We start from the raw sequence: 16,627 nt of genomic DNA on the forward strand, positions 1-16,627 counted from the left end.
GACGCCGGCAGCGCCCCCGATCACGTGCCCCGGTTTGTTGTGCCCGGTCACGTGCGGCGGTCACGTGCGGCGGCACTGCCCGCGGCGGGCGGGGGGGCCGGGCGCGAGGGGGGCGGCGGCTGCGGCGGCGCCAAGATGGCGGACGGGGACGCTGCGCCGCTCCGCCCGCGCGGCCCCGCCGGCCCCGGCAGCGACAGCGCCGAGCCCGCGGCCAAGCGGCACCGCCGCGGATCGGGGAGCGCCCCGCCCGCACCGCGCCCCGACCTCGCCGCCAGGCCGCAGCCCGCGCCCGCCGCCGCTACGTCCGCGGAGCCGCCGGGGGAGGCGGCGGCCGATGGCGGCCGGGCGGAGCGGGAGGACGGCGGCGAGGCGGCGGCGGCGCGGAGCGGCGCGGACGGCGGGGCCGGGCTGCGGGGCCTGCCCCGGGCGGAGCCGCCTCCGCGGCGGGACCAGGGGGAGGGCGCGGAGGCGGCGCCCGGCGAAGACGCGGCGGAGGCGGCCCCGGGCTGCGGGCGGGCGCAGTGTTCGAACGGGGCGGCCGCGGCGCCGGCCCCGCATCCCGGTGAGGACCGACCCCTCCCTTCTCCCCTCCCTCCCCTCCTCCGCGGGTCCCTCCTCCCCGCCCGGCGCCGGCCCCGGGTGGCGCACGGGGCTCGGTGTCACCCGCCCGGCAGAGCCGCGCTGAGCGCGGGCCCCGCGCCCCCATGGCCCCAGCGCGGAGCGAAGGGCGGCGGGCGCTGCAGCCCGGGCTCGCCCCGACCCACGGCAGCTCCCAGCGCTCCCTGGCAAGGCCTGGCGCCGGGCGCCGCACAGGCACAGCGGCTCGCCTCTCAGCGCCGGAAACATTGGTTCTGCTGTGTTGCTGGCAACAAGTTATTAAACATGAAAAATCATAAGCCCGGTTTCCTTTTCATAATCTCTGCCGTGTTAATTATTTTATTTCTGATCCTTAGAAACTTGTTCATAAAGCTCAGGAGCGGCAGTCTTAACCAGTTCTTTAAATAGTGACTGTCTTGGTTAAGACTTCAGTGACTGCAGCACAAAACTGAACTATAGTCTTTCTAAAAAGTTTCTTTCGGATCGTACTTGAAGAGTACTGGTAGGCAGCATCACTGCGAAAGTACCTACAGTACAAACAGATCGGGATTGAGTTGTTTCTTGTTGGAGTTGTTCATTCACTGCTTTTTTCTTTTAAAGCAATGCTTTGGAAAGACTTATTAAAATGTATCAGACACTGCATTCTGCCTGTGCAGTCTTTACATTTTATCCTGGAATGCAATGTCTGTGCAAATATCTGTCTGTGCAAAACTAATCCCAAAGGAACAGAGCTATAGGATAAACCTGGAACAGCCTCAGTGTTTAAAAACTCCATTGAAACAGCTCAGAGCAAAGCTAATGATCTCACACGAAGCCTTTAGCTCAGGTCCCTCAGATCCTCAGGTGTGTTTTGCTGTGGCTGGCTTAGTTCTGGCAAGCATTACTCCCTCTGGTCCTTTGAGGAATACATAGGGAGTGTATTCCTCTGAGTGTAACAATTGAAAGTGTTACTTTATCCTGCTTGTATCTGTCACTGTTTCTTAAATCCCAGACACTGTGACCTGTATGTGAGCAGTCTTTCACAATGTAAGCTTTGGTGCTTGACACAGAAGCCCTAACGGTCACATAAATTAAACTTGCACTTCACCATTACTGATGCATACTAATCTGCTTTTTCCTTCTCCAAAATGCCTAATATGTTCATGGACTTAATGGATAACGAGATGGAACTGGAATGCTGTAAATACTTAGATTAATAGGAAATAGTAATGTCCATAAGGACCTGTGACCTCAGAAGAACAAGACAGCAAGAACAAACAGCAAATTTCTCATTGTCCTCTTTCTGTTCTAACAAAAAATATTTATGCCAACAACAGAAAGAACAACACAACCTCTAAATAAAAAAAAATACGGTGTTTTGTGTTGTTCTTTATTTGAGAATCAAGTGGAGTAACAGCTAAAATAGTGCAGGGGGTTCTTCAGTTCTTCAGATAGAGACTGAGAACTATTCTAGTGATTCTTGGCATAAGAGAGCACAACTGAAATTTGTTCTTTGTTCATATCTTTGATTTTCAACAAATTAAGCTACAGCTGCTGAGACTATTTCCAATAAAGCAAATAAAAAAAGGGTTTAGTATTCTAAATTCTAATAAGCTGCTCAGGTTAGAATTTAGATCTTCCCTTCAGTGTGAGCTCAGTAACACAAGTGTCTTGTTCTCCTCTGGACTCGTTCACTGAGGTGCGAGATGAAGTCAGATTGAGTTACTCTGGCTCAAGGCCACGGGCTGAGCTGAGCTGACTGGCACTGTGAGCCAAACCCAGCTGCAGGGGCAAAGGGACGACAGAAGCTTAGTGAAGGTGGTTCAAGGGAGCTTGTTTTGTGTCACAACTGAAATACCATAAAGTGTGATGTGGTCACCTATTACAGCTCAGCTGCAAGGCAACACCCTCACAAAATTCTGTAAATTTGTTGTAGCAAATGTGCATTTGTGGGTTTCTTTCAAAATGCTGTTGAAATGCTCTTAAAACCTAGTCAAAGACCATTTACAATGGTGACACGTTTTCATTTACCCAGGTTTTCAATGAGCTGAATACAGTGAGAATTGTAAGGGAAAAGCATTGTTAATTTCACTTCAAAAACATTTGAATTTTTTTCTATGATGCAATGTCCATAAATGCCCAACACTGTAGAGAATAATATTTCACCAAGGTCAGCATCTAGCCCCCTGAAGCCCAGCATTAAGATGGCAAATCCTGCTGTAAATCTACCAACAGCTTGAAAGCGTATCTATAAATGTCAAGAAAAACTGACATTTTCTATGCCTAAGTGACCAAACTGCCTGTTGAGCATGTGATTTTAGTTTTTGTGATGTATTTGAAGACATACCTGGTGTCCTTGGGCTGGAGTGTAACTCCCTGGTCGTGCTGTCTTGCAGACAACTTCCTCTTCAGCGATGAAATCATAGCCAATGGTTTTCACTCCTGTGACAGTGATGAGGAAGACAGAGCCTCACATGCAAGTTCCAGTGATTGGACCCCAAGACCACGTATAGGTAGAAGCCTGAAACGTTCTTAAATGCTCTTTGCCTTTAAATAGTCACTTAATTCTCCCCAGTCTTCAAATTACTTTTCCTGTTGCAAAAAAATTGGCAGTTAGTGTTTCTGAACAGCTCAGAGGTGTTGGTTATATTCTGTATGTTATTTAAAGAGTTTAAAAATGAACCCCCTGAAACTTGCTTTTGATTAAAACTTGTGTTTTGATTAAAATTGTCAATGTCTTTTTATTTTTTAGTAGAAATCCTGCCATGATCCCTATTAAAAGTATACACACAGACTCACTAAATTAAACTGATTTATGGCATATTTCTGGCCTGCCCACTTAGTATTAATTCTTTATGGAACAAGATGATGATTCCTGTATGATTTAGGACATTGAGCCCTAATATTGAGTGTTTCTGGAAAGATTGATTTGATGGCTTTAGGAGGTCATGTCTGAAATAATTCATGTTAGATGACCAAAACCAACAAAAATCCATGGATTGTTGGGCTCTATGTATCTGTTTAGAGTGATGGTTTAAAATACCACTAGAAAGTGTATGTATGTTTGTTGTCTCTTCAGCTTATTCCTGTAAATACTAAATGTTGGGAAAATACAAATGGAGACATGTTGTGAAAATCCTGCTGCACCTCTAAAAGCATTAAGTCTTCTCTGAACTGAAATTTCTACCTTGAATGACCTTCTATTGAATCCTTCATGGGTTAACCTAAAATAATGATAAACAAGTAAAATCCCCAGCTCTCACTTCAGAATTTAGACCAAAATACAGGGTGGTTGATGAATGGAGCATTAAATGGGATTCACTGTAGTAGCAAGCATTAATAAATGAAACAATGACCATGATTATCTGCATTGACTGTTTTAAATATTTGTATTTTTTCAATTTTCTTAGGTCCCTACACTTTTGTTCAGCAGCATCTCATGTTAGGTACAGACCCACGGACAATTCTGAAGGACCTGCTGCCAGAAACGATCCCTCCACCTGAACTGGATGACATGACTCTGTGGCAAATTGTGATAAACATCCTTTCAGAGCCACCAAAAAGGAAGAAGAGGAAAGATATTAACACCATTGATGATGCTGTGAAACTTTTGCAGGAATGCAAAAAGATCATGGTATTGACTGGAGCTGGGGTAGGTATTGCTGCAACAACAGTGGGAAAATATGGAGACAGGTTGGTTAAATACTTCAGTACAGCATGCAGGGGATGTGGCCAAATCACTGTGCTGGGGGGGAAAGTCCAATCCACTGCAAGGACTGGAGCTGACATTGGAAATTACACCATCTCTCTTCTCATAACAAAATATTCCTAGACATAGGAACTCATAAACAGCTGCTTCCATGCAGAATAGTTATGGAAAAAGAACACATTATCTGTCCAGAACATTTTCTGTCCTGGTAATTTTTTCATTTCAGACAAAGGTGATGGCTTTTTAAAACAAAATCTCAGTGGATCTCTTAAAATATCAGATGGAGCTTGAGGGACTAGAAGAATAGGATTTGAAAAGAAAAAAAAAAGAGTTGGGGGACAGAGGAGGAAGATGATCATAAGGACAGTTTGATCAGATTTCAGCAGACTGAATGTTACATGCTCCTCTGTGATGGTGATAAGGGTACACACTGTTTGACTAAAGAACATTTCTGAACTGCTGCACATTTGCAGCTCTGTACCTGGCTACCAGATCATTTCTTGCTTCTGTCGTTCACACACAGATGGTGTGACACGATTCAGAGCAGATGAGTAATTAAAATCAGCTTTTGGAAGAGTACTGCTACTCCCAGTCTTGTTCTTTCTCTACTTTCATACACCTGTTTCTCCCTTCTCTTCCCAAGCTATTTTGAGGTAGTCTGAGAAAACAATTTTAGTCCTACTACAATGCTTAGGTAAGCAATGTTTATTAATAAATAAATTTTACCAAAAGGGGTTTATTCTTCAAAAATAAGAACATATTTTTCAAAAGTAAGCCTATTCTGTTACTGTGTTAGCATGAAAAAACGTTAAAAGTATCAACCAACGTATGTAAGCCTGAGTTGGCAGACCAGTGAACACTTATTAATTAAATTTAATGCAATAATCATCTAAATTTTTGTTCACATATTACAAAATTTCCAGTGGTAAAAGCAAGTTCTGTTCTGGTATCCTGTTACTGCCTGTGCAGACTGTACTAAAGGGTTTTTTGTCCACTTGTCAAATTTTGTTTCTGTGCTCTTTCTACTGCTTGTACCAAAGTAGTCTTGCATTGGACCAAAAAAAAGGATAAAGAAAAAAATAAAGAAAAGAAAAATTGTATAAATACAGAGAACCCAGACTGGTTTTGATCATAATAAATGTGGTTTCTCAGAGTTTGTATCATAGCAACTCTTTATAGTGCAATATGTAGTTTCACTTATTTCAGATTGCAAACATATATTTCAGGTGTCTGTGTCTTGTGGAATACCTGACTTTAGATCCAGAGATGGCATCTATGCACGCCTTGCTGTAGACTTCCCAGACCTCCCAGATCCTCAAGCAATGTTTGATATAGAATACTTCAGAAAGGATCCCAGGCCCTTTTTCAAGTTTGCGAAGGTATGGTTTTCCAGCAGTTCTCGTCTTGGTCAGTAAAGACAGATAACAATATTAAAATGCATAAATCAGATAAAAACTAGAAATATTAAGCAACATTCTCTTTTTATAAGCTTATTTTACTGTTTCTGTTCTAAGTTCCTGATATACACAACCATTTTAGATGGTTGAAAATATCTCAGTGATATTAAACAGTTTCAAAAGCAACAATTACTTCTCTTAGACAAGAAGGAATTGTAGAAGCTGTAGACATATGGAGAAACAAACAAAAAAACCCAAAAAACTCCAATTGCATTTAGTCTTCAATTTTCTTGGGACAAATAAAAAATCAAACCCATGATATAAGAATTCCTGCTGGACCAGTAAGGACTTGGGAAAATCAATCACCACTGGTTGAGCTCACTCTTTCTCCCCTGTACTCACAATTTATACCACTGGGCTGTCATGTTAGAAAGATTGGAAAAGGAAACCCAATGCATTCTTTGTCTGCTTGGCTTTCTCTGAAAGCCTCCTATCCAGATATTAGCAAATTCTGATGCTTATTAGTATACTTGGTTCCTTTGGTTTTTAATATTAAAAAAACCCACCCCCCAGAAACAAAAACACCAAAAAAAAATCCAGAAACCCACCCCAAACCAAAAAACACCACAGCAAGCAAAAAAAATCAACTTACTTGAAGCCTGACTATACACAGGTTGTACCAGGAAAGTCCAAATCCAATTTAGCTGATACTTTAAAATTTTTTTTTTACTTCTTCACTCCTCCCTTTCTGTCCATCAGAATACATTTCTACTTACAAATACTGAGGTCACTTGACACAAAGGAGAAAAAGCTAGCCTATTTCATAATTCTCAAAACCAGAAAAAGATCTAAGCATTGCTTTCATGCTGTGTAAAGAACAACATCCCAACTTGCACGAAGCAGTTCATCCTGCCATGATCAGAAGCCAAGCTGTGGGGAGGAGTTGATCCCAGAGCAGCAGCAAAGTGCACAGGGAGTGACCAGGGTAATGTCTGCTGCTGTCACTGGGGACAGTGTTCAGCTCACTTAAAGACTCTGTGTATCCACTGCCACTGTCTAATGTGCTTCTGAATTCCCTAGGAAATCTATCCAGGACAATTCCAGCCATCTCTCTGTCACAAGTTCATCGCTTTGATGGATAAAGAAGGAAAACTACTTCGCAACTATACTCAGAACATAGACACACTGGAACAGGTTGCAGGAATCCAAAGGATAATACAGTGTCATGGTTAGTGGGTTTAGTTTCACTTCTTTTCCTTGTGGGAATTCTTACTGGTGCATGTGACAAGGTAATATCTGTTGGAATTAAATTTTCTTTGCTTGAATTCCTGTCTCTAGCCAACAAATATCCTGCTTTTTAAATGTTGAAATTTTGTTGTAGACAGCTTACATATTTAAATCAGAAGTGTTTCAAGTGGAAATAACTCCTTTCAGGAACTGAGCTTGATAAAGTCTCTGTGTATCAGTGAAGATCCACACCCTGTCAGCACAAGCTTAGACTGTAACTTCTAAAATGCATTTGGTGCTTCTTGATCTGTGTGAGAATGTAACATGAAAACCAATCTTGCCATAGGTCCCTCCCACTGTCCATCAATGAAATGGGAGTCTGGGTGTTATCTGATTGTTTAGGTTATATTCCACTGAAATCTTAAAATATCCTGACACTTCAGTGACTCCACCTCATGTATAAAACATTGAGGATTAATCACCAGTTCAATTGAACTGAAGATCATCTTCTTATACCTTTGGTGTCATACACACATTCTGTAATTATGATGCCTGATTAAGTGGAATTGCTTTAATTGCTTGATATGCTTTCCATTTCCAAGGACTTGCATATGTCAAGCTGAAAGTCCAAGGATTAATTTTCAAGGAAAGTATACAGAAAATCAGTTCTTAAATGCATGTTTAGATCACTTAGTAAACTTCAGACAAATAAATAGTCTAAAAGCGGTGCTGGCATGTTTGTAAGGCCTATCCATCTAACTGCACCTTTTGCAGGTGCCAAACTCACTTGGTTTCCATACCTACAAAGCTTTGCTCAGTGCCAGATCCGTGGGTTTTCATTCTGCAGGCAGAACAAGCACAGTGCTCTGAATGGGACCCAAGTACCACACAGCAGCATCTGCCTGTCAGCTCCCCAACCCCAGTGCTAGTTTCCATCTGTGCTTAGTGTGTCACATGTTTTCTTTTGGTTGTCATTCCATCTGAGGCATTTATCACAAACATCTTATGTAGCTGGGTTTTTGCACATCACTGCTGTGCTCAAGCTGCCCATTTTTCCAGTTGCACACTCCAGTGACAGGATCACAGACCATCTTTAGTGCACATCCTGTATAAAGTGATTCTACATTAAACATTCTTCAAAAACAAGCTGGGCACTTGGAGATTTTGAGGCCTTTGGAAATTAGCAAAGGTTGTTTTGAGCACATCAAGCTTCATCTGACCTACAGTTGCTGCTCTTAACCAAATGGTTGTTGCCTAATGGTGGTGGCTGAAGAGAAACTGAAACTCTTCTGTGGGTTCACACTGCTGTATTTATTCTACTTTTTCCTCTGGTTGGGGCAATGGCAAGTTCATCATCAGCAGTTAACAAAGAACCTTGCGGTGATTTGGGGAGTTCATATGTGATCCTTCAGACCCATTTGTCACTGCAGACCAACAGTACAATTTCTACTATGAAAACAGTGGTGTCTGAGAGGCATTTTTCCATATTTAAAATGGCTCTTGAATTCAACCAATGCATCTGAAATGAGATTGTATTCCTTGCCATTGCTGGAGCTGAGTGACCAGAGGCTGTGGCCTGCTGGCTATGAATGGCTCATGCATGGGCACCAAACTTCTGATGGTGAAAAAGAATTCACATAACAGTTGCAGGGAGGTAGCAGCACATGCCTCAGAGAGTTGGGTCTGCAAGCCTGACAGACGTGTCCGTAACATGCTGTATGAAGCTCTGAATTATTGCTGTCAGCTATTTAGAATAACTGTCACACCTCCCATAGTCATTGGAATCCCTCATGTTGTGGGAGCTGCAGTGCTGAGCAAGGTTTCAGAAGCTGTGCAATTTGCAGGCCAGCAGTGATCAGCAGACCTGAGCTGCCAGTTGCTCATAAATTATCTGCTCCAGGTTGTTCTGTGCTTTCACTCTCTTTGTCTTACCCAGATACAATACCCTGAAAGCACACTGTTTTTACTAAGGCATTTTCTTAGTAATTCTGTCCTCCAGTTTGTTGAGTTGCTGTGGGTTCCTGTGCTGCTGATGCTGTTTGCAGCACCACTGTTGTGTAATGAGGAGAAGGGCAGTCTCTGTTCTCTGCTCCTTGCCTGTGCTTGCACGGCTCAGGGGAATGAGAGGACACAGAATCACCTGTGTTGACATGCATGTGGTATATTGCTACTCCTAAAATGATTTCTGCTGACTAACACCTAAAAAAACAACTTCTAGCGCTCCAAGTATCTCCTCTTAATTTTACATTACCTTTTTTAATGTCTGATTTCTGTAGCACTGCAACATAACAGCCTTTCTGTCAAAACAGCTTGGGGATAAGATCAAATCTGAATGACTGAAAATCCTGATGCTACCATATGGCTTTTTCCCCTCAGGTTCCTTTGCAACAGCTTCCTGCCTGATCTGTAAATACAAAGTTGATTGTGAAGTTGTTCGAGGAGATATTTTCAATCAGGTAAAAAATCTACGTTAACTTGCTGCAGCTTTCTAATAAGTAATTCTCTCAAAAAACCCCAAACCAAACCCTGAAACACCACACTGGGATTGCTTACAAGATCTGCTTTTTAAAGGCTCCATATCTTTGCATGTATTTCATAAAAGTGCCTCTCTGTATTTTAGCATTTCCTCTAGTACTTAAAAGTATACTCAAATACTGTACTGCAAAAATTAGGTAATGGCAAAAATCAGAACAAAACCTTAAGAGTCCATTTTTAATGGCTCTTCTGAGAAAAAGCAGAGGTTAAATGGTAAGTAGAAAGTTGGATTTATACCTGGTTTGTGTTTGTCTGAGCTCACAGTCACACCAAGAAAGCGTTCTTAGCCTTATATAACATTGGCTGCTCTTTGAGCATTTACCTCTATTAAAAACATGTTTTAAACAGCAGCTGATGCATGGAGAAATTGCTAACCACAGAGCAGGCTCCAAGCAAGGATCAAATGGGATGTTGGTGTTGCTTTCTAGGACTCCTGAACTATTCCATATTCCAAACTCCTCATGTCTGGGTATCAAGTGACCCAGGTCCAAGGCAGGAGTTGGTTCTGCCCTGTCAGACCAGATGAACCTTAACTTGGAGAAACCCTCTTTGCCTTTGCCTTTCTTCCCCTGCTTTTGAAGGAACAGAGGTGATGATTCTGCAATCAAAAAGATGTTCTTTATGCAAATGAAAGGGGACTCTTTCTGTAGGCTCACAGATTTTTTTGATAAATGCCTCAGAGTCCATACTTGCAATTTTATATAAGAAAGATGGAAGGGATGTAAATCCTTCAGATATTACATTTGAAATGGAATTCAGCAAAAGCCTCTCAGATGTTTGAGTTAAAGCTTTAAGAAATGTGAATCTCATAAGCCTGAAGCCTTGCAACACTGAAATGTTGAATGTGCAATCTGGTTTACTTTGCCATTAAGAATATTATTTTTGAGAACTTTTTATCCTACAGATGTTTTTTGCTTCTTTACCTCCAGAGCCAGCTGGCTGGAATTAGATTTTTTCTAAAATGTAAAGATCTGAGGAAAAAGTTCAAGACTCATTCTATCCATCTGTTCCTTTTTGGAGAATTCTTAAGTTGGTTTCCCTTGACTGTGGGATTATTGGGTACTCTCTAGCTCAGGTACAGGGTGAAGGTTTTCTCCACACCAGTTCCTAGCTCTTGTGCCAAATTGCTTCTTAGGCATCCCTCTCACAAGGTTTTTCCTCTTTCAAAGACTTTAATTTTGGGGAAAAATCCTTTGACACTAGAGGAAGGCCTTCTACTTGTGACATTTTCTCATTTGGAGATTCTCATTGTCTACTCTCCCACTGCAGGCATCCATAAAATTAATTCTTTTGATTTAAACTTTCTGCATTCTGTATTATTTTTTTCTGCAGCTCTTCTCTGTGCAGGAGATACTCATTATGCATTTAAATGTCAGTTTTCAGGTATTTTTCTATTACAGTCGGTAATATACATCTCTTCACACCCTTATAGCTCTAATTTGTAGCTTATGATGGTTTCTATACTGCAGCTACTGAGATTTATTCTGGAGCATCATATTTTAACACTACAGCTGAGAAGACCTGAACTATTAGAAGGAAAATTGCTCAGTATTGTCTGTAGACCTATCCCTCACCTTCTTGCTTTTCTTCTCTCTGAAAAATTCTTAAGATAGGCAAGAATTGGCAGAGGTCCCAAACATCAGCAAACTCCCTGGTTTCAGTAGGAAAGGGAATCTACTTCTCCACAAAGATAACACTTGTCCACTTTTGTTAGTGGAGCAGGATTCTGCTCTGTTTCTGGAGGAATTAGAAAAGTTTAAAATGGAGACCAAGCAAAAGTTCTGTCCTCTGTTCTTGTCTTGTATGCTCTTAGGCAGCTGCCTGCCACAGTGCCCTGTAGCTTTGTGTGTGTAACACACATAACCTTTTGGAGGAGAGGAGAAACTCCAGGTAAAACTACAAAAAACTCTTGGATTAGGAAGGGGTTTGTATCAGATCCTCGACTGGAACCTGACAGTGAAATCTAATATTTTGCTCTGATTGAACTAAGAAAAATATGTTCCTGTCAGGTGGGAGGTGTGCTCAGTTGGTGCTGGGCATGACTGCTGCACTTTGGCTTAGTTGTCAGATGAGACCTGTGGTGTAGACCTGCCTGGTTTCTCCCTCTTTATTCCTGCAGCAGCTTTATTTCCCTGGGCAGTTGCGGGAGGCAGGAGTGAGAAGTGTCATTGTCGGTACATCCACAGAACAATGATATGAGGAAATCTCACTGAAACTTCCCCATCTTTGCCAAAATAAGTGCCTGTGAAATCTGAGTTTTTCTAAGGCGCAGCTGCCCTGCAGTAACAGGAGGTGTTGTGGTGCAGGTGGTGCCCCGGTGTCCCCGCTGCCCCCCCGAGGAGCCGCTCGCTATCATGAAGCCGGACATTGTGTTCTTCGGGGAGAACCTGCCCGAGCAGTTCCACCGTGCCATGAAGTACGACAAAAATGAAGTGGATCTTCTTATTGTCATTGGGTCTTCACTCAAAGTAAGACCAGTAGCATTGATTCCAAGTAAGTGACTGTCTCTGGTAACACTTTTCGTAAAAAATTTGGATAAAAGTGGAATTCTTAGTTAAGAAACTCAAAGCTCTAAGACATGCCTTTGGCTCAATTCAGTGAGCACCACTTTTCTAGGATGAAAGCTGCTTGCCTATGTAAAGCTGAAATGTAAAATTGAGACAGTAACAAATTCTAAGTGCTTTTTCTACACTCCAGGTAGATCTCAAGGTAATGAAATGATTATCTGAAAAACTACTCTCTTAAACCTGAATGACTTTGTTCTAAGATTCAATTAATTTCTCTCCCTGCTTGCAATATGCTTTCAAAACTACCTGAAGGATTTAGAACAGAAGCATCTCAAAAGCAGTATATTCTTCACGTGCACTTAAGTACATAAAACAAATGCACAAAATCAATATATTTCAAAGAGATTAAAAAGATTGTCATCATTTTAACACTCGACCAAACATTACCGTGGCCAGTATTTCTGTGCATATATTTTTCAGTGATTGAGGAATGCTTTTAACTGGAAAAAATGGTGTGGGGGGGGAACCATCTAACCAGGCTATAGTAGGCATAGCACCTCAAACTGCTGTTGTTAAATTTGGGACTGGCTTGGCTTCTTCCTGATCTTGCTGGTTTTTTTGTTGCAAGTGAAAGCATGAAGAGAAGCCCGAGCTTTCTCAGTAGGTCTCTGTTGAAAGTACCACCCGAGTGACTACCTTTGAATTCTCTTTTCCATACACAGGTTCCATCCCCCATGAAGTGCCTCAGATCTTAATTAATAGGGAACCTTTGCCTCATCTACACTTTGATGTGGAGCTTCTCGGAGACTGTGATGTTATTATTAATGAATTATGTCAGAGGTTAGGTAGCGAATACACAAAACTTTGCAACAACTCAGTGAAACTTTCAGAAATCACAGAAAAGCCTCCACGGCCGCACAAGGAGCTCGAAGTGCTCTCAGCTGAGCTCCCGCCAACCCCTCTGAACATTTCAGAAGGCTCCAGTTCACCAGAAAGGATGACCCCACCTGAGACTGCAGTGGCATCTTCAGAACACCCACCTGAATGTAAGGTAGAAAACTGTGAGCCTGCCTCAGAAACTAAAGGGACCTGCTCAGAGGAGACGCTTCAGGACACACAGATGTCATCGGAAAGCCCTGAAAATCCTGCTAGTGAGCTAATGAACTCTGAAACAATGAAGGAAAATGGATCCAATGATGGAGAGAATAAAGAAAAGAGTGAAATATTGAAGAAGTGCTGGGTAAACAGATCTGCAAAAGAACAGATTAGCAAAAGGCTGGATGGTAAGTGTTAATGCTTTTCAGTATTTTGCTTGCCTTTGGCTGATACGTTTATGCTAGACTTACTTTAAAGTGATAAATGAGTTACTCTTGAGGCAATCAGTGGATTTTGGTGGCTATTTTTGTTCAGACACGTGCCTATGTGACTCTAATTGAACCATTTATTTCTTCTGGAGAAGCCAGCAGGAAATATTCTTTGTATTTCATAATAGGTTTTATAATCAGTGGTCACATCCTCACCTAAAAGATCAAAGTTTAGGAGGCTGAAGGTAGGTATCAAAAAATAAATTCCTTCTTAACATTTTCAAGTGTATTTTCAGAAAAACTAGTTTGATCCCTCAGTGTTTAGAAGCTGGTCATAGTAGAGCATGATTTGGTATGGCAGAAGAGCTGGAAGACAAAGTCATGACAGGACTTAAAAATCTCACAGCTGGAGTGAGGCACGTATTGAAGGAAACTTTAGACTTTCCAAGGAAGTCCTCCAGTATGCAGTCTTGTAACTGATGTAAGGAGTCAGGAATTATATTGCCATTTTTCAAAGGGGAAGGCTGGGTTTAGACTTTGATACTCCATGCAGGGGGTTCCCATTCCGTCACAGGTAGAGGAAGCCTAGCTGTGAATATGTGTTCCCATGAAAAAAGCTGCTGAACAATCAGCATAAATTCTCTTGATGTTGGTGGGGGAGGACAAATGCTGAGCTTTCCCATGATGCATTTCTTTTGTCCTTCATAATAAATACATGTACATGGAGATACAAATGTATGTAATCTGATTTGTCAGTTAAGAGTCACTGTTGAAAATAGATCTATGCAGGTACCTTCTAACCAGCAGTCTGCCAGACCTTGCATGAATCATTTCCTTCAGCCTGTCACTGACTGTTGAAATTCTGTTTCAGGTACTCAGTATCTGTTTTTGCCACCCAATCGCTATATCTTCCATGGTGCTGAGGTTTACTCGGATTCTGAAGACGATATCATATCTTCCAGCTCTTGTGGCAGCAGTAGTGAGAGCGGCTCATGCCGCAGTCAGAGCTTAGATGTGGAGGATGAGAGTGAGATCGATGAGTTTTACAATGGCATAGAGGATGAGGATGCTCCTGAGCGGGAAGAGGAGCCTGGCTTCGGGGAGGATGGAGCCGAACAGGATGAGTTGGTAGCTGAGGAATCAGCTGATACAAATGAAGCTGCAGGGACTGAACATCTGAGCAATGCGCTGTAAAGTGATCGCTGACTGGTTACAGGAACTTCCCACCAGCATTAGGAGCTTTGGCATGTCAGAATGAATGTTTACGTCTGAATTTAGAGCAACAAAACCATAAGGATGTAGTGTTTATAAATAACTAAAAAGATTTTCATGCTTAGTTTTTTACCTTTTTCAATAAAAATCTATTACTGCGCACTCAACACTAACTCATCTTTTTTTTAAGGTACTAAGATTATCTAAACAACTGTCACTATTTCACTTTTAAGTTCATCTGTCTGATCAGGCATCCATGTATATAATACATATTTTTGCTTAATAAATTTCAGCTTATATTATTTTTAAACAGTTTTGAAAAAGCCATTGGAATGTTAAACTAATATAAAGGGAACAGCTAATTTAGACCAAAGAATGGTATTTTCACACCTCTCGCTTTGTAACACTTTGGTTTATTTAAAACCTTCTTATGCTTCTGCTAAACCTTTCATTCACGCCTAGTCTCTCATTAAACACTGGCATTTTCTAAGACCTACTGTGGCAGCTAATTTTTTTTGCTTTAACCGTTACTTTGTATGTTTGAGACATACTTAATTGCGAGCAGATAGTGAAATGGAAACAAGACAGCAGCACTTGAGGAATCAAATGGTTTTTAGGCTGATCAAGAAGTGCTGTGAACATGCTTAGGTTGCTGAGTTTAATACTTCCTGTGGACATGAAGCGATGTTGACATTGGCTCCTTAGCAATTAGAATCTGGCATTTCAAACAGAAAGGATCCCCCCAGTAGGAGTCTGTCACACTGTATCCAGCAGTCACATCTAGAGCAGCTTGCTTTATAAATAGCATTTGAGGAATTGCCAAGGCTCCAGTGTGGAAGCAGAGTTCAGAGGAGTGTTCCTACCAGCGTGTGAGAAGGCGCAGAAACGAAGCTCTTCCTTTGTCCTTATTGATGCAACAAAGCCAGGAGAGACTTGACTCCAAGAGCAGGAGCCTCCGCTTAGCTGCCAAGTGGCTCCATCCAAAGGATTAACAACCTGCTGGCTGAGGTCCTGTTCCAGCTGGGAAACCTCCTCCCAGCTGCCAGCGCCACCTTGGACACCAAAAGCAAAGCGGCTTCTCCCACTCTGCTGTCTCAAGTGCTAGGCTGCCTTAAAACTGGATGTTGCAAATGTTCAAGTGCAGATTGTTTCCAAGCCTTTAGAACTATTTTGTAAAATTGCACAGTGCAGTAGTAAGTGAAACAGCATTTTTCTATAAACCACTTTTTCAACATTGGCCCAAATGAACTCTATGATGTAGATTATTCATATACTTTGCTTTAATATTTATTACATTTTGGAAGATGTATAGTAGCTGTTCTTTGAACATAATACAACAGTTAATAAATATTTAAGAACAGCCTCCTGTATTCATTGGGAAATGTTGGCATGTTGTCTCATTGTCCAAATTTAATACAGCTCTTATTTGGCTACACTAAAGAATGCAATATGTTTAGTTTTCACTTGCATGTCACAATGTATTAGTTTGTGCTATAGGAAATATTTTAAATTGAAATACTTTGTTTTAAATTATTTTTACAGTGAGGATTGTTTTCTGCTCTTTTATATTGTATATAATGTCTTTTATGTAATCTACTGGCATATGTTTTGTAGAAGACTGTTTAAAATGACTGGCTATCTTCCTGCAACTTTTGAAATACAAAACCAGTGTTTTATACTCGTACACTCTGTTCTAAAGTCTATTAAAATTGTCATTTGATTTCTGGTTTCTGTTAATTTCTAGCTTATAAACTTACCAAAGATGCCCTATGAAGTCAAGGTGTACCCTGGCTAATGGAAGGCGTTACATAGGAAATGGCTTTTTTTCCATCTGGGAAAAAAGAAAAGTGAGTGAAGCTCCTCTGTACTGTTCTGGATTCATCCTGTGGCTCCCTGGGGACTGCAGCTGTGCTGAGCCCAGCCCAGACTGCACAGATCCCCTCCTTTGTCCTTCAAGGGCCAAGGCCCAGTATAATTTGTTCCCCACTATGTAACACCTTCCTATGTGGATGATTCCACTGTACTTCTGAACCACCATCCCTGGGACAGAAATTAATTTGCGTTAGGAAAAACAAAAAGAGATTATTAACTCACACACTTGAGACACAAAGCATTAAAAACAGTTACTCTTACACATGTAAATGTTTTCCCATCAATTAC

At 41.8% G+C, this 16,627-nt stretch overlaps 1 protein-coding gene and 1 long non-coding RNA gene across 2 annotated transcripts; one reads left to right on the top strand and one right to left on the bottom strand.

The window, feature by feature from the left end:
- Nucleotides 1-103: 103 nt before the first annotated feature.
- SIRT1 (sirtuin 1) lies at nt 104-16,187 on the top strand. Its single transcript, XM_085064283.1, has 9 exons — nt 104-562; nt 2,973-3,089; nt 3,987-4,228; nt 5,512-5,664; nt 6,763-6,910; nt 9,286-9,365; nt 11,751-11,937; nt 12,674-13,234; nt 14,127-16,187. The coding sequence occupies exons 1-9, from the start codon at nt 136-138 to the stop codon at nt 14,447-14,449; spliced, it is 2,238 nt and encodes a 745-aa protein (XP_084920409.1). The 5' UTR covers nt 104-135; the 3' UTR covers nt 14,450-16,187.
- On the bottom strand, nt 1,946-5,664 carry LOC146435586 (uncharacterized). The gene is made up of 2 exons (XR_014853021.1): nt 5,534-5,664; nt 1,946-3,168 (listed from the first exon to the last, which is right to left on the bottom strand). It is a non-coding gene; the product is annotated as an uncharacterized LOC146435586 (long non-coding RNA).
- Nucleotides 16,188-16,627: the final 440 nt, after the last annotated feature.

This window comes from Lichenostomus cassidix, chromosome 6 (assembly GCF_008360975.1).
Source record: "Lichenostomus cassidix isolate B80296 chromosome 6, HeHo_3.0, whole genome shotgun sequence".
NCBI lineage: Eukaryota > Metazoa > Chordata > Aves > Passeriformes > Meliphagidae > Lichenostomus > Lichenostomus cassidix.